Source organism: Pteropus vampyrus, unplaced genomic scaffold (genome assembly GCF_000151845.1).
Source record: "Pteropus vampyrus isolate Shadow unplaced genomic scaffold, Pvam_2.0 Scaffold88, whole genome shotgun sequence".
NCBI classification, from domain to species: domain Eukaryota; kingdom Metazoa; phylum Chordata; class Mammalia; order Chiroptera; family Pteropodidae; genus Pteropus; species Pteropus vampyrus.
This window is the reverse complement of record NW_011888869.1, coordinates 615634-635200: the sequence shown is the minus strand read 5'-3', so window position 1 is coordinate 635200 and position 19567 is coordinate 615634. Positions and strand designations below refer to the sequence as shown.

Sequence of the window (19567 nt, the reverse complement as noted above, 5' to 3'; positions counted from 1 at the left end):
GGTTTTTCACTTCTGAAAACTACATTTAGACAACAGCAAGTTGTTTTGGTTCATTAAAAAGTCACACTTACAAAAAGATCTTTCAGGAGGATTTGGCTTTTGTTACTTATTATTAAATTTAACTTTTAAAATACACTAATTACATAGTCATCCTTTGTTATGAAATGGTACTACTTACCAGTGAAAACCCACTGGACTAAAACTAGAAAGGTTAAAGAGAATAAAAGTAATGCTGTGCTTTACCGATGAGAGATACATGGTTCAAAAAGGGAAAACACTTGCAATAAAAAATATTTATAAATCAAACAAAGCCCATCCTCACTGCAAATGTAACTCAGTCATTACTCTTCACATTGGACATTCTATGCTCTAGCCTACTTCATTTAAAGGTTCTTAAATAGTAGGCATCTAAAGTAGTTGAATTATTTAATTTTGCCTCTTTTAGATCAAACTGAAAGTTTAAGTAACATAAAATTAATATACGTTAAATTCATTTTTAAAACTGAGTAATTTTATGTATCTGGAACGGAAAGAACATATGTCTATGTTTCACTCTGAGTGACCATGAACATTGAACATGTTAGTTAACTTCTTGGACCTTGGCATGTTTATCTCCCAACAGTAGAGACACCATTATCTAGAGTTTAGAACTGCAGGGATGTTTAATTGACCAAACATATGAGAAAACACCTAGCTGACTGGTATATATCATTAGTATTCAATAAAGGTCAGTTTTATTCTTCTATCCAAGATATTCTGAAAAGACAGTTGCACTCAAAGTTTGGGCAAATCATTAATTAATGTTGTATAGATGGTTGGGATTGTGCAGACGTCCTTGCATAAAACTGTTAACGCAGGTAGATCAATAATGCCACTCCTAGAAATATTAACTAATGTTAATTCTGGGAGTCTGATCCATAGACATCATCATACAACCAAGATACTGCTGAGCACCTATTATATGCTGCGCAAAACATACAAATTGGAGTATAAGATACTATCTGCTTTCAAAGACTACTGGTTCTTCCAAAATGTAATTTTTAACAAACATCTTCATTTTTAAAACCTAATGTCTTCAAATAAATATAAAAATATGTTTTCATAATGGTTCAATAATGCTCATTCTAAAATAAAATGACAATGTTTATAAATGGAAGCATTAATCTATGGACTTCACTATCAGGAATAGAATTGTGACTGCCCCTCTGACATAATTAAATATATTCCAGACAGGAAATACTTCCAAGCAAATTTGCCTGAAAACAGAAGATTGTCTCAATATAGAAAATTTTCAGATGCCATAGCTATCCTTTAAATGTCCTCTTGAAAAAGAAGTCAGCCTACTGATATGACATGAGCTTCCCTCATAAATAAATGAATAAACAAAGCCCAAACCACACATCTAATTTCTCCCTCTCCTTAAAAGCTCTAAAAAGGCAGAATATTTTACCTATTCATATTTTTGTTGTGCTTCAAAGTTCTTAATTACTACCATGCTGATATTTTAAAAGGCTAATACTAGAATATTCAATTTTATATATCAGACAATTACAATTGTTAGAACTGCTCACAACTGGCCAGATGAGTCAGTCACATTATGGATGATTATATCTCCTGGTTGTGTCATAAAGTAGCAATTCATGGTATTAAAACAGAACAATAAATCTATAATAAAATACTAAACAAAATAAGGCATTCACTCATTCATTCTACACTTGACCCTTGAGTCTAAGTGGGATAGAATAGGAGACAAGAAATCAGAAATGAACCTCAGATATCATCCTGATATCTGAGTTCAATAGTGTGACAGACATAAGCAAAATGCATTGTTCATTATAAGAAATGATTATTACTAAATAATTGCCTTAGAACAAATGTATAACAAAACCTATTTTTCTTGATGGCTTGTATTTTATAGGAAATAAATGTTTTTCCAAGGACATATAACAAAATAAAAATTTGTTGGACCAAAATTTAAAAATATATACCACTCAATCCAAAGGACTTTTAAGATGAAAAACAAAAACAAAAATGAATAAGATATTAATATTATACTCAAGCTACTAGAAAGCATGGTATTTACAATAAAGGTAAAATATAGTGAGAAAGAAAATGAGACAATTATTTAAAGGAGAAATTTCTCTAAGTAAGAAATAACGCACAAAGCTACAGTGATCAGTAGCCCCATGGTTAGACATTTCAGCTTTCACCAAGGGAAACTCACTATTTGAAATCCAAGGAGTGGAAACATTTCCAGTCCTGTTCCAAAGGAAACTTTATCTTTTTAGATATTTTGCTTCAGTAGCTGGTTACTGAATCACATTGAACCTCAGAGCACATTATGAGTTGTAATCTACTTTGTGTTGGCAAAGGAAAACTAGTCACTAATGTCTTAAAATAAGTAGAAGAAGCTGATAGAAAAGACAAGGCAATATTTCTAAAAATGAAAACAGATACTCAAAGTAGAGGATAACAAACATAGAAGAGAATTCTAGAAAAACGGTAAGGCTGTTTTAAGAATAAAGAAATTTAAATACATTGCTAGGTTGTTTATTTATTTTACACTACCAAACCAAAACAATTTGTAATAAGTATGACGATCCTGAACATTAACTACTAATCGCCCATAGGATGTTGTTAAAATTACCCCTGGTGCTCATCTTTCTAAAGGAGGGGCCTAACTCTAGTCTTAGTGATATTGGCATATGACCAAAACCAATTTTTAAAGGTTCTCTAACAGACACCTTACAGTTATGATTATACCATACTTTCATAACACACCAGCTTTTGCATTAAAAATTTTGAACATTTTATAATTACCTATAATGGCTTAAAATTATCTTAATAGGGAAGGGGAGTCAGAGAACTTTTGGGAAGAAACAGGACTTCAAGCATAATATTCCTGAAGAGAAAAATGCTCTAAATGAAAAATGCTAAATAAAGCAAAAATATCTTTCTTTAAAGATCACTAAGTAACTACAAAATGGATTGACAGTAACCACCGAATACAATTAATATATTTAAAACACAATTATTTAATGTAAAGCCTTTAAAAATTCTTCTAATTCCATCCAAAGTTAACTTAGGATCTTTCCATTTTCTCCTAGTATCTATTAGGGAATTAAGCTGTAAGAAAGAAATGGAAGTGAGGAGAAAAATCATACGGGAAACAAGGTCAGGGCCAGCTTCGTAGGCCAGTGATTGCTGCAGTTGAACAGGGCTCTGAGCTCAGAAGGACCCCTGCATTTGTTTTTTTCACAGAACATTTTTATTTGAAAAAACAAATAATAGACAAACTATGGTTATTTAGATTTAAGTATTTGGCAGATATTTTCTTGAAAATGAACAAATTGAACTTGTCAATTCAAGGAAAACAGCTGATAGTACTTTGTTTCCCAATGATAAAATTTTAGCTTTCAAATGAAAATTAGGCTTTTGGAAAATCTATATCTAACACCATAAGCTTGACAGCTTCCCAATTACCAAGGCTTTTTTTAAATGAGGCTAGTGGTAACAAATGTGATTTTTTTTTTTTTTTGATATTGTATAAGATGACAAAATTTGGAAGACTGCTTAACTCAGTGACCAATGCATGATTTTTCCAAATCATACATGAGTCAAAAGATCCATTCAATATTCAAGTAAGACAAAGAGTTTTTAATAAGAAAAGTTCATTGACATAGTTTTATAGTCTTCATTGCAAGTGGACCGTTAAGAAACTAACACTTGTCAAGTTTTGGTGTAGTGTATCAATAAAATTATTTGAAAAAGCTGTCAAAATACTCCTCCCTTTTCTAACTACCTATCTGTGTGAGGCCAGATTTTCTTCATATACTTTATATACTTCAACCAGAAAAGCATCATCACAACAGAAGTAGATATGAGAACCCAGCCGTCTTCTATAAAATCAAATATTAAACATATTTACAAAAGTATAAAATAATGCCACTTTTCTTATAAGTTTTCTGTTTTGTAAAATACAGTTATTTTCACTTTAAAAATCCTTATACTGCTGTATAATGAGTTTATTATTTAACTAATAAATGAATAAATATTTTAAATTTCTGTTTCAATTTCTAATACGGCAAGTAATGCTATAGATAATTCATATAAACAGAAGTTTGTTGGAGTCCTCAAAAAGTTTTAAGGAGTTCTGAGATGAAAAAGTTTGACAACTACTGCTCTAAGAGATCAACTAGAAAATAGTCAGCCTCTTAGCTCTTTTAAAGAATCCTAAGCTATCAACTGTCTTTAGATTCCATTAAGACAAAACTCTGTTTTTATGTAAAATACTACTTCAGCTGAAGCCTCTAGCAGCTTAATCTACTTGCAGAATGGTTAACTGTTGATACTTTTCCAGTATAACTAAACTTAGTACCAAAAGTAGGCAAACGTTAATACCGAAGAAAAAGAAAAAGACTAAAGCTATCGAGTGCTCATCGATAATGACCATTATCAAGGGCATTAATATCATAGAAAATATCAACGAAGTCCAAGTAATCTCTACATCCCAGTTGGTTAAGGATATGCTTATTATGCAAATTAACAAATGGCAAAATGGATCTTTTTTTCTAAAACCTTTGCTGATTATTCCAAAACTCCTAATGATTCAAAGAGTTTTTTTAAGGTGCGGTTTAAAAATATGTATAAAAAAGATAACAGATGGGAGGGGAGTTGGGGGACGGCAAAAAAAAAAAAAGGCAAAGGGATTAAGAGATACAGATGGATAGTTGCAGAATAGACATGGAGATGTAGAGTTCAGCATGGGGCAGATGGTTAATAATGTAATAAATATATAAGGGGGAGGAGAGGTACTAGATTTAGTGGGGTGAGCATTTTGCAAGTTACAAGGATCTCTGATCTCTGTGCTATATAACTGAAACTGGTATATTATTGTATGCCAACCATAAGTGGGAAAAAAACTCATTGAATTGTACATTGTAAATACAAGTAATTAATTGTCTATTTCAATAAAAACAAAAAAAGATAGAAAGTAAAAGTATGCTAATGATTTGTGAAAAAAATGTTAAAATTATTTTGAGATTTTAACTTTATTTGCTAACACTCCCAAACCAAATGCCTTCTTGATACCCAAACCACGTCGCCAAATATCATTACTATCTTCATAGACATCTGAGTAAAATCAAGACAACTCAAATATTTTCTTTTTCATTCTCAAATGTTTCCCTTCTGAATTACTCCACCATTTATCCCAATCAGTAATTCATATTTCAGATTTGGCCCACTCTGTTATCACACCATTTCTCCTCTAGGCTAGCAATTTCAAATTCTAGGTTACATCCAACTACTCCTATGCTCCAGCTGAAAGACAAAAGGGAAGACAAAAAAAGAAAGCTACCTGATCCCATACTAAATCCATAAGAAACTGCTCTAATAAAAACAAGTATTCAGTAAGGTTTTTTTTCTTCAATAGATTCTATAATTATTTTTGCTCCGAAATGTCTTAAAGTTATTTTTCAATCTATGTATAACTTAAACAGTCACAAAGGATGCTGGGTACATTTGTGAATTGGTTGTGTTCAAGTCAGTCGAAAATGTACTACTGATACTGTTAAAAATACTAAACTGTACACTTAAATATGGTTAAGATGGTAAATTTAAAACTATATGTTTTTTAACCCCCAAAAAGAAAAACCACTGAATTACATATACATTTTAAATAGGTGAACTGGATGGTATACGAATTATAACTCAATAAAGCTGTTATTTTTTAAGAAGTGTAAGTTTGCTCCTAATCAGCTTTTTTAAATAAAAATAAGTTTACTACTGAGATACAAATAATGACTAATTTTTTTGAGAGAATAAGGAAGGAAATTTATATACTTAAATATGTATAACATGTAGTAGACATTTTGAAATTATTTTAATATAAATAATTAAAATATTTTCTTTCACGAGTGATTTAAATCTAACATCTATACACTGAATAAAATGCTAGAGTTTCTTCCAGGGGTCAACAGTATCTTCTAGCTAATAAACAGAAAGTCATTCAAAGTTCATAATGTTTCAACACTGGATTCAAAATCAAAAGAGAACATTTCTAGTCACTCAATATTTCAAACAGTAAAAACAGACAACTTAAATGACTGATAATTTAGTTGTAAAAAGATCGATTCAGCACTGGTAGGAAACAGGTCTACATATCAAAGATTTTTCCAAAGAAAAGAGACATTTTTCAAATCAGCATGTAGCACTGCAAAATCTCATGACAAAAAACAAATCACATAAGAAATGAAATAGTCCAAGATGAAAAAGATTTTTGCTGTTGAAATTAAAAGCTAAATTTTAGCCAAGTATATTTAAAACATGTACAGGCACAGAGAGCCACCAGTGTTCACAATCAGAGACAGGACAAAGTGGCAGTGATCTTTTGACAAATAAATTGCTTGAAATATTGCATGACTTGCTACACAACACTCTTATTACTTTCAATTTCAAAGTGTAACCAAAGGATGGGTCCAATTATGACATCAATACAAGCTTTCTTTCAAAAAGGAATGAAAGAACAGTAAATCCCAGTGGACACGGTAGTTCTGCAGCAGAGATGATGTAATATATAAAAATAGACATCTTCTAACAGAAGCTGAAACTTGGGTAAACAGCACACTGCATACTATTCTCAACTGCCTTGCATGAATTTGCAATGCATGCTGTTAATAGCATGATAGAAATCTGTTTTAAACTATTTCCTGATTTACATTTCAATTTCTATGCATCTTCTATATTGTAATTCCCCAATCTGTATAAATTAAGACAACATAAATATCTAATTATAACTGCAAGAAAGAGAAATAGTCCCCCCCAAAGCAATCCTAAGAAGACTGTGACCATGCAGATATTTCAACATGCTGCATTTTGCCAGAAACTGCAGCACATATGGCACAGTATTGTTAAGTCCACCTAATGATCAAGACCTTTCCACAGAGAACTTTCTGCAGAGTTTTAAAATGCAACATGATCTAGGTGAAAAGGAACCGGTAAACCTGCTGAGAATGAGTGTGAAAAAGCAAAGGATACTTTTGACACTTCTCTTTAAGGTTCTCTGATGCAAATAATAAAACATCAGGCATAAATACAATAAATAGTATCTGGCAAAATTTGTGTGTGGGGGGGTTGGTATACAGCACCCCTCTTTAACACCTTCTGCACACTCCCCCTTTTCTATTCTTTACTCTCCAATTCAGTTTTCACATTTCTATTGAGATTTCCTGGATTAAAGAATATTTTTCTTTGAACCAAGATATTAAGCCATTTAAGAAGCCATGTCTGATTCCTCAGAGTGCCCTGTCTACGTGCTTCCTTGGTACTTGGAATTTCCCATATATTAGTTGCCCATTTATTTATCTGTACTCCCTGTGAGAGTATCGGGTCACTGAGAACAAGATTCTGTCAGTCCTGTAGACCTTTATAGCCCTAGCTAGAATCTGGCACAGACCTGAAACAAGGTGGGTATTTAACAAATTTCATTAAATGAATAAAAATACGTAAATGAAAATACGGAGATCTCCTCTCTATGTGTATTCTAAGAAATAGAATACACAAATTTTCTTTAATTCTATCTTATTATAATTCACAAATAGGTATCAATGACAATACTTAAGACAAAGGCTTTACGTCCAATTAAGTAAACAAATGCTTGATGAATTTAAAGAATAATGAAAATACTAAAATTAAGAAATTTTCCCTATATTTGAATAATGACTACATAGGCACATAAACAGATTTTAAAATATCATGAAAAAAATAGTCAGGTGGGATATGATATGAATTGTTAAAAGTTAAAATGCTAGGACCTGAATAATCAAGAAATTAAGTAGATATACAAGTTACTGATACAATACTCAAAACATATTCCCTTACTGTTAAGAAGGAAGTATTAGATTAAATTAAGACCGCAGAAAAGTAAATAAGTGACAAAGCAAAGCCATAAGTAAAAGTATTACCTATTTCTAATTCAAGAACAGTGGCATAAGTCAAAAAGTCTCATGTCAAATAAAAGTAAATAATTACACAAACACTGTAATTTTTTCATGCATCAATTTCTAAACAATTTTTGGAACTACCCAAAACTATCAAAAAGTCCATAACTGAAGATGAAACCAACTTAAATCAAATCTATCTCCTAAAAAAATATTACTTCAGAGATATATAAGATATAATCTAGGAGTGGTTAAATAACCCTTATAAAAAACAGGACTTGTTTTATATTATTAAAAAAGAAATACTTTAAAAAAAAAAAAATGGACAGTTACATAAGCCTCATACATGAATCATTCTTACTACATGAGTGCCACGTTTTACAGATATTGTATTATCACTGACTATAATAAACAATTATTCCCATAACGTTATAATATGACATTTAATTCAAATTACATTATATTAACTTAATTTTATGGAATACTTATTATTTTGTACATCTGCACCAAGAACTTTAAATCTCATCTACTGAAAAATTCAATACATAATTATTAAACATTGCTATGAAGTATATGTTCACACTGCAGTTAAGGGCTACTAATAAAATTTGTGGAAGATAACTTTTTATATGACCAACCACTGGGTTTTCATTATTTTGAAAAATTTTGCACTGATTAAAACTTTAAGAATATGCTTTATGTTATACCATGTTTAAATTCTCCTAAATCAAATTTGTATAAAACAGAGCCATACTTTTTTGGGCAAGTAGAAGTGGGAGTAGAAAGTCAATCAAAACTGCGAAGTGTGAAGAACATTTTAATTATGCAACCAGCAGCCTAGAAAGGCTGTAAATTTTTGAAATGTCCGTTGGTACACATAAACTCCACAATGTAGCCAGGACAAGTTTTTTTCAGCCTTCAGTCTAATATCTCTGTATAATTATTGTTCTTCCCAAACTTTTTCTCATTAAAATGAAGGAGAAATTAAAAAGATGACAGGACAGGTATGTACCAGCTTCTTCATCAGTCCAATAGGTAAAAGTTAAGAAGGGCCTTCCTCCCCTTAAGTCCTACTGCCTCTCCTTCCTCTCCACTGTTATTATGTAATTCAGATTTCCCTACCTACAAAAACTTCTAGAATAAATTACTCACGAATGCAGAGAGGGCCTGTATTTAAGGGTGAAACAAACTTTTCCCCAATGACCCGATTCTGAACCTGGGACAAAGTTAACCTGTCCCAAGTCCCAAGTCCCAAGTCCCAAGTCAGTCTCCAAATCTTTCAACATCTGCCAGGAACCTACCTACCACCTGCCTCTATAATCTTTACCCACTCCAAGATTGAAAATTCACGGTGCATCCCCTTTTCTGGCTGTTTTAAATACAGCATCAAATACATCTTCAAAAGAACAGAATCCAATATTTTTAATTATGATCATGTTGTTGCCAAAATTAGGTTAAGAATATAATCGAAATGTAAGAAAATGCTAATGAAGCCATCTCCAATCTTCTCTTCTCACTGCATTTTAAAATGCATACTTTCTCTGCAAACCTCACACACTAGCCTTGAAAAAATGTCCTCATCACAGTCTATATGAACTATATGAGTATTCATGTTTCTGAAGAAAATTATTACAATCTGTTTTAAACTGCTGCTACTTATTTAATATTTTTTAAAGTGTATGTAAGGAAAGCTCAAAACACTGGTACAATTAAAAATGTATTGATATAGTTTTATCAAATTTAAAAATTGTATAATAAATTCTTAGATTTATATCATTTAAAAATTAGCAGTCCTTCTAAAATACAGAATAGCAATCATGCCACCTGTGGCATTTTAATATGTAGTTTCTTGTACAGAGCATACAGTATCTGCCTCATTTTAATTTGAAAACCTATAGAAACATTTCGCACTTTCAGACAGTTATTATAATAGCCAAAGATATTATATTGATAATAGATTTCTAATATGAATTAAATTTTTCATGATCTTTTTCCTGTGCAACAAGAAAACACAACTATAAATTTTGCTAGTTACATAACCTATTAGTTTCCAGAGAAACCAATCACTTTTAATTCCGTGACTACAAATTCCCCAATAACCCAAATTTGACCCATTATTTCAAAAGAGTATCATTGAAAATCATAGATTAGTCATGTAGTGGCATGAAAGAATTGAGCAAAGGTATTATTAAAGGTTTCTTGATTAAAATATAGAATGAAATAAAAGCATGAAATCTGGTTAAAAATAAAGAGCAAATAAGAATATACAAGCAATTTTAGATCTGAATTTCCTTTTCAATTAAGCCTTTATTCTACCTGATTATAATTTTACCAGTGGTCTCCCAAAATGCTCTCACATTTGGATTTCTGAAATTTAAAGCTTTCACCTATGGCATATAAAATGTAAATTTATAATGGATTCTCCATAAGCTTTCACACAAAAAGCAATTAAACTTCCATTAGGTCTTTCTCTCTTCATTTCTTTATTTGTAAAACAGATTAGTGAAGAACAGTGTTCCACTCATTCTTAAAAATAAATAGGTTGCACTTTAATTTTTTTTTTTTTTTTTTTTGCGAGGCAACCCTTGGTTGACCTCACAAATTGCAAGGACATTGTCAGCTTACAATCCCTTATTTTTTTTAATTTATTTTTTATACCTACACCTGGTCTTCCTAGGTGGTCTCCCATCCAAGTACTAACCAGGCCCAACCCTGCTAAGCTTCTGAGATCAAAAGGAATCAGGCTCGTTCAGGGTGGCATGGCCAGAGACTAATTCTTTCTTCAAAGAAGGTGGGCAATTCACCCCTAGGCCTGCACGAATAAAGCAGCCTGTGCCATAACCTAAACCACTAATAGCTTCAAATTTTTAAGAGATTTTACTAATTCAAGGCAAAATACAAAAGAACAAGACCAAGCAAAACACATCAATATTATAAACTCATTAGTTACAATGCAAATTCACAAATAAACTTAGATTAGTATTAGGAGACCACACACAAATTACAATACCTGAGATTTAGTGCATTCCTTTGAGCCAAAATGAAATGAGTGCCATAAAGGAGGAAAGGAAAAGATGAGAATTATCAGACATGCTATATAGTACATCTGCCAAAATGAAGATAATGTTAAAATTAGGTTAAGAATGATCATATAGAATTGGCTATATGTACAATGTTCTCTATGTTCTTTAGCCATGCACTTGAAATCATTTAAAAATCACCTGTGAAATATGATCATGCATCTTATAAATAAACTTTTCATCCTTAGTCCCATCCTAGTAGGGTACTTTCAAAGTGAATTATTTCTTAAGAATAAAATGACTTAGGACTAATGTAGAAGAGCAATTTTCATTTAATTCTTTTTAGTCTGTGGTATTATGTATATAAAACAAAACTGTTTACCTAAGTTAAAATCAAATAGTTAGAGTAAAACAATACATATTATATAAATATAATTAAAACACAATTTGCACAAAAAAAAAAACAGAATCCAATATTTTCAATTAAAAGCATGTTGTTGCCAATCTAAATTCATTTAGTAAAAATAATATCAACATGTTACACATTAGTAAACCAGCACACAATCCATTAGCAATCAAGTTAAATTTTTCATCCTAGTTCTGAATTTTCCCTAAACAAAAGTAACCTGTTGACCAGGTAAGACTTTTTTTTAAACCCCTTTAAAAAAACAGTAAGCTTATAATAAAATATACACACACACGTTTTAAAAATTAGATGAAAAATGGAGTGATGTAGGGAAAGTGAGTGATGTATTCCATAGAGGAGGAACATGAGTATGGGAGAGATAAACAGTTATAAAATGATCCTCTCATATTAAGTGTGACAAATATGACTATAAAATTAAACCAATCAGCATTAATACTGAATTTTAAGTAATCAAGACTCCTGCTAACTATTTTAGTATGGAATCTGATGTGAAAAAATAATTATAAAGCAGAAAGTATATTAGCAATATTAGTACTTGGCTAAAATATTGTAACATATTATGCCAGTAATATGTGCAACTATTTTTAATCTATGTTTCCTTCTTCCATGATGTTACATCAACACTAAAAATACTACCTTCTTTAACAGACAATGGTAACAAAAAAACCTTTCATAGATTTTTTTTTTGTTAATACCAAGTCTCTCCAACAGACAAAGCTGCCTTTATGATGAGCAAAAAGCAACCCTTTCCAAATGAGCTCAATGAAAGGATTCAACTATGAAATTCATGTTAAATTAAAATAGTGCATGGGTACTGAGAGGAGTAGGCGGGTAGCTGGTGGTCAAAACTGCTTAAATATTCAAATACAAAGAGCCCTCACATACGGAACATGTGAAGTGTGGGTATAAAATATATCATTTAAAGTTACTATATCTTGAGTACATAGTTTTAAGTCTATATACATCTTCCCAGGCTTTTTGCAGTTATACTTATGTGTAAAAGAAATAAAAATCGGTAAAAAAAAAAAAAAAAAAAAGAGAGAAAGAGAAATGTAAATAGTTCTCAATTTCTAATTTTTTTTATATTTTGAAATCAATTTCACATATAATGACTACTCATTTGATGATATTATATGTATAGATAAAACACCTTTGGCCTTATTATGACATATATAAATTCAAGCTACTTTCTTTTTGAAAATAGAAATCCTCAATTATATTTGCAACTATTTTAGATTGGCCATCAGGGGAAATATGCATAGTGCAAACTAAGCAGAAAAAAAAAATAAGAAAAATAATGCTTAAAATTGCTTATATTGGAGTCTTGTACAAATCACTCATCTGTTCCTTGGTTTCCTCAACATAAAAATTTTGTTTATCAAATATTGATGAATAATAATTCATAAATTCAAATGACAATCGAACGGGCTATGGCATTTAAGAGAACCTTGTCACGTATTAGAAATACTTCAGACAATCTTTACAGTGGGATTTTAAAAAGCATCATTTCAAATTATGCTTATCTCACTTCACCAGATGTTTAAAAATTCTCAGATAATAATCTTGGAATGGTAGGAAAAGCTTTGAAAATAATGTTATGCACACACACAGTTGTTGGAAGAAAAAAAAAAAAAAAACAGGTATACCAGTTATTCGGGTGAAGGGTGCGCTAAAATTTTAGACTAAGTTAAGAATTTAAAATACCCGAATTAAAACTGTACATGCTGATCAGAAAGCTGATCTTCAGAGAACATTTTAAGAAATAAAAAACTAATCAATGTATTTTGGTATCTTATTTTGATGCTCTTTAAAATGTATTCATATTAAGTGTGTTTGCAGCAAATATGCACTTTGGAGATGTATATCACAGAAAGGAATTATTCATCAAAAATAGAAAATTTAAGTCTTTTCACAAAACTCCCAACAAAAGAAACTAGAAATAAACAGAAATATCATACTTGCATACTTACCGTATGATAGCCTCTAGGCAAAGGTGGTTTGCCCACAGGATAAGGATCCACAGTGTCAATAATTGTTTGTCTTTCACCTTTCTGGTTGATTTTTCTAAATCTCCTCCGAGACTGTCGATGAGAAGCTTGACGCTGAAAATATTCTTCATTTTCATCCATATAGTCCACCTGAAATAAAACCCCCCAAAATTTCATTTCTTCAAATACAACATTCCATGTTAATATTAGATACAGGATAAAACTTACAGACAGTCCATATTTATTCATTTTGCAAAGACATTTGTAGATAAAATATCTAAACAGACTTTAAGTGTGTTTGAACTTCTCTGGAACTAATTGGCTTTGAGTAACTTTTCTTTTATGAAGAGGCATTTTCAGTTCCACTTAGGACAATATGGGTAACATTTGAATTTCCTGCAGTTTCAATGGAGAGGATATTTTCAGTAGTCTTTGTACCGATTTAGTAGTGAAAGTACTCACTGGATACATTACCACGCATTGTGAAAGCAAGTGCCCCATTGTTAACTAAAGCACAAAAACTCCAATGTATATGAGTAAATCTGCAAAAACCCCCGAATCCCAAATTACTCAAACAAGACTGCTAGTAGAATGGCTAAGGGTTTCTCTTCCTACTTTTATTCTTGGATTCAGTTTCTTTTTGTTATAAATAGTGTTATTTAAAAAAATAATAATTCCTCATTTTAAACATTTTAGAAACTCTGATGAATGGATTGATATAGACTAAAAGTTACATTAGGTTAATCCTCATCTTATTATATAATGAAAATGTGACTGCTCACAAGAGAGGCATATTTAGATGCTAAAACTATTCTCATGCTGGCAAACCTGGTAGTTTGTATATTCAGGAAGTATAAAATCCTCAAGTAGGACTGAAGATCAAAAAGCCTTCAGAAAAACCCAAAAATAGCACTAACGGAGGCCAAGATCTCCAGGAACTATCTAAAATTTTTTTAAGACCTGTTGCAACAAGATCCTATATCTGACTACATTTTTCCAATCCTGTATCTTTACTCACCACCGTGCCACTTTCTCACTTAAGAGTAAATTTTGTGAAATTTTACCAAAAGTTTCACCAGTTGTCACTGGGAAGTTCTTTTCTGAACTTCCCAAATTTTACCAAAAGTTTCACCAGTTGTCACTGGGAAGTTCTATCTTTTCTGAAAATAGACTGTAGTCTACCAAATACTTTATTAATGTGAAGTAAAAGTTTCCATTATTATTTATAATAGGCCATCATTTATTTTATCAAGTTTTCCTTCCCAGATAAGATGCTGGATGGAGAATAACATGAATATTAATATCAACTGAACATCTACACTGAGAGTTCCTTCCATCTCCTTTTTGTTGCTGATTTTATAAAAAGGGGTCATACTATCCTATTTAAAATCACTTTTACATAGTAAGGAAGAATGTGACAGGCTTTTTTTAAAGCATCAAAAAATGATACTAATATTTATTTTAACATATGTTTTATAGATATCTTATCTAAATATAATTTTTAAATTACACAATTCAGTTAAAAGATAAAGATCTCAACAAACCATTTAACCAGCAAACAAGTTCCCCAATTTTCTTTCAATTAGTTAAAAGAACTGAAGTGATTTCCTTATGGTAACTGTTGCCTGAGTACATATCACTGTGACTCATTTAAATATCTCACTTATTTCAATCAATATTTGGAGAGCTAATATCCTGCTATTCAAAGATTCTCCTAAAATTTCAATTAAATGGTATAACCACAGTTTGATTTACAAAGTTCAATCATCAAACATTTAGGTACTTGTACTCTTTAGACTTTCTATCTTTTTCATTTAATTAAATCCTATAAATAATTACAATATTATGAACTCAAATTCTAATAAAAAATTATTAAATTAATATATCCAAACTTATAAAATATACAATACACTATTATAAGTAGTTCATGAAAATGCTTTTATTTCATAACATTTTTTAGGGGGAAAAAAGTTTTCACAGGAGTATTCTTACCACGATCATTTCAGAAGGCTCCAATACAATGCATTCACAGCCACGTCTAAAGCTTCCTGCAGAACGCTTGCCAAAACTAGAGAAGAAAAAAAAAATTTAGGGAATATAAATTGTGAATTTAAGCCAATCCTCAAGAAAAATAAAAATGAAAAACAAAAGCAGCTACAAAAAGTACACACTGGAGAAAGAGAAACTATCTTTAATCATTATTCACAAAAAATAACACGGAACCATTAGCTTTCTGGAAATTCCAACACAATGTTTTCAAATGAATAATGTAGGTAAAGGAGAATCAACATGAACATGTTTTATGTTAAGCTGTTTTAAATCATTTCCAGTTAGATGAAGATTTAGAGTATTCTAATAGGGATGGGAATTGAATCAATGGCAAACTATAAAAATATCCAAAGAAAGTATAAAGTATATGCAGTCTCTTCTATAACTTAAGCCACTTAGGTTAAACATTTCTTTCACCTACACAGTATACTTAATTTTCTAAATTTTCAAATCAACTTATGCTAAAATTTGTTAAAAAAAAAAAAAAATGGTACTTAACCCGAAGACACTTTGTCCTTAGCTATAAAGAGATTTAAGTGGATATGCATACTAAAAGCCCATTCCTCCTGAAAACTTCGCACTAGAGAACTCAAACATGGCAACTTTGCCTTCTCTGTGAGAACAAGCATCTTAACACTAGAGCGGATTTATTCTGTCTGACATACCTATATGCCAACTAGAATCATGAAGAGAAAATCTTGGCCAAGCTAGGTAATCCTGACTTGCTCTACAAATGTATGCCTACCCCTCTGCCCATTCACAACTGCAAAAATCTTCCCTTCCCCTCAGTTAACATTTTTAGTAATTATTTTTTAATAACTTATCCTTGAGAAAAATGAGAAAAAAATTCTTCCAAAGAACTATTTATCAAACAATTTTTTCCAAGTTAATTACACGATTCGAGTGAATTGCTATGAAAATTCTTGTTCCATTTAGAATCCTCTTTAAAAATGGTGGTACACAATGTATCAAACTATAGTGAAAAAGTCATGTAAGATGAAGAGAAAAAGAAAGTCAACGTTTCACTGTATTGTGATCCCCGTCAAACCAACTTGACCATTCTCATATTCTAAAGTTTACTCATTTGTAAGATGATCAGGTTAGACTAGCCCATCACTTAAGTCCTTTCCTGCTCCAAAATTCTATTTTTATGAAAATCAAAAACAGGACTATACTTAGTATATCTGAAAAATTCTTTTAAAAATATTCATACATACATTTATATACACATTCTTACACAAGCATACATATTAAGAGTGCTTTTTTAAAGTGAAAAAAATTGCCAAAAAAATATAATAAACCTATTTTCCTTGTCATGTTATTTTTCATACAATTAAAATGACCTGAATTTTTAAATATTCTTTTTTTGGTTTACAACTAAATAGCACTAAAAGTACATAAAATCTTCACTGCACACAAAAATTTGTTTCTGGTTTCTGAAACCACAAATTGCAATTTAATTTTTTACAGTAAAGCTTATAATTTAATGGTACACTAGAAATTAAGAAATAATCTCAATGTATTAGTAAAATATATGGCAGGTTTTACGGCATCGTTGTCCATTTAATCCTGTTATATAACTAGGTAAAAATATACATTGTGTGTTTAAGGTTTATTAATAATAAAATAACATTAAAATCCAAAGAAAATCAAGACTGTGACTCTAAGTTTTATCCTATTAAGTTATAGAACTAGACAGTTTTTATAAACATAATGATCAAATGATTTTCCTTTTTTAAAAATTTATTTAGTAAAAAAATCATAAATATTTATAATATATACAATGTTCATATAAAAAAATAACATGTTTTACAAATTTTTGCAACAAAAGGGGTAAAGTCCACACAAATAAACTCTATGGTAGTCATTTATTTTATGCCTAATTCTTGCACCAACAACTCACTATTTCAGAATTAAGGCTATAAACTCTCTCAGCAATTAGCCATCAGTTCAATAGAAATTTGTGGCTAGTAAGAAATTCACGTTTTTATTTATATTAACACAATTATTTTAGGGATGAAAAGTTTGCATACCCTAAAATGTGCTATACAAATATCTCCATGAAAATTTTCTAGGAAGTTAGCTGTACCAGAATCTGATGAAACTCTGTTTGAAGCCACAAAACGCTCAAGTTCTACTGACCATTACTAAGAAGTGAATAATAGGAAAAAGAGTAGACCCTCCATCAGATTAATTTCTTGAATATGCTGAGCGGAGGAGGCAAATGCACACAGAATACATTCTAGCAAGGCAGAATAAATGACTTTATTTATTCAAAAATCTATTTTTTCAAACACAGACAAGAACCCAGAGGAAAGAGTAGCCTCAAAAGAGCCAAAGCATAGGTCATAACTGCACAGGCTGGGCCTCATCAATGCAGAGCCTCCTCCTGACTCTCTTGGTGAGATGACTTACTCTTGGCTTACAAACCAGAAGCTGTGGGGTAAGAGGAAAGGGGGGAGTAATGAAGAAAGTCAGCTAGAAAATTCATTAAATTCACAACATACTTTTGCCTCTACTGTCTTATTCTTTGAAACAATAATATATACACAAAAGTAAATATCACTATTTAATAAGTTTTCAAAAATCTTTGACCAAGTTTTATACAAATAAACTCTTAAAAATTCAGTTCTGGAAAATAAGTGTAGAGATTAAAAAAAAAAAAAAGGCAACCAGATAGAGACATAGAGGAGATAAGAATCCCCCACAGATGACCTTAAGATCAATTCTTTGAAATATTTTAGGTGATAGTACAAAGAAATGGAGAGAAATCTTCAGGTTTGCAAATGACACAGACTTTTAGATAGTAAAACATAAAACAAAGCCAGTAAGAATAAAGACATTTAATTAAGTTGTATGTAAGTACAAGAAAGCACTAATGAGAGGATCCAATGTGCAAATGGAATATTCTTTGTAAAAAGTGACCAAACGCACACAGCATTTAGTATACTAAAAAATAAAGGGTTCTCATGTTTCAGTTTAAAAAAAAATGAAAAACAGACGTCTTTAAAGACATTAGCACAGTAAGCTGCTAACATAAAAAACAACAACAAAGACATGCCTCAATGATGGACACACCAGAAAGGAAAAAAAATAAAAATTAATATACATATCCTTATAGGACACCATGTAAATCTATGCTAGAACCTTGCCCTAAAAAAGTTTTTAAGAGGTAAAACATACAAAACCAAAAAGTTTCCAACCCAAACCTAAGAGAATCCAAAGGGTTTTTCTACAAGACCAGGGGCACAAATTAAAAGAATACTTCATTCAGTCTTAATAATAGCAGCTGAAAGTTGGTATCATTTCAGTTTCTAAAATAATGATTTAAGAAAATTTAGAAATGATACAGATTAAAGTAACTGGGTAACTTAAAAGTATACTACAATCCTTACGGGGTTTAAGAAAAGTCTAAAATAGGTAAGGACTGTTCAAAAGCCATGGGACTTGACTATATTCTGCTCCAAATTCTTGGTGCGACTCTCAGAAATGGACAAATAATCCTATCAAATGCTTCTTTTTTGTTATTATGTCTTATAAAAGATTATACAAAGTGATCTACGGACTCAACGCAATCCTTATTAAAATCTCACCAGTCTTTTCTGTAGAATGTAAAAGCCAATCTTCAAATTCATACGGAATTGCAAGAGGCCCTAATGAGCCAGTGTTGAAAAAGAACAAATTCAGAGGACTCACACTTCTTGAGTTTGAAATGTCCTACAAAGCTGTAGTAATCAAAACAGTGTGGTACTGGCCTAAGGACAGACATAAATGAAATAAAATTGAGAGACTACAAATAAACTCACATATCTGTGGCCAACTAAATTTTGATAAGGGCTCCACATTCATTCAATGAGGGAAGAAAAGTTTCTTCAACAAATGTGTGAGACAATTGTATTTATACATGAAAAAGAATAAAGCTGGGCTCCTACCTCTCACCATGTATTAAAAATCAACTCAAAATGGATCACTGACTTAAAGAGTCAAAACCGTAAAACCCTTACAAAAAATAGGGATAAGTCCTCATCACCTTGGATTCAGCAATTGATTTTTAGATATGACACTAAAAGCACAAGTGGCAAAAGGAAAAATAGATAAATTGAACTTCATCAAAATTAAAAACTTCTGTGCATCAAAGAACAT

General features: G+C 31.0%; 1 protein-coding gene and 1 pseudogene across 4 annotated transcripts in view; both read right to left on the bottom strand.

Annotated features, from left to right (window-relative positions):
• RAPGEF2 (Rap guanine nucleotide exchange factor 2) overlaps positions 1-19567 on the bottom strand; it is a 222615-nt gene that overhangs the window by 91857 nt on the left and 111191 nt on the right. For 3 of the 4 annotated variants that reach the window (XM_023532718.1, XM_023532719.1, XM_011363687.1), the window contains exons 5-7: positions 15368-15443; positions 13358-13525; positions 10951-10968 (exon numbers count right to left, since the gene is read on the bottom strand). In XM_023532718.1, the coding sequence (XP_023388486.1) occupies positions 10951-10968; positions 13358-13525; positions 15368-15443 (262 nt within the window). The remainder of the gene's footprint in view (positions 1-10950; positions 10969-13357; positions 13526-15367; positions 15444-19567) is intronic. The other variant, XM_023532717.1, reaches the window with a different exon arrangement.
• Positions 10594-10711, bottom strand: LOC111742217 (annotated as a pseudogene).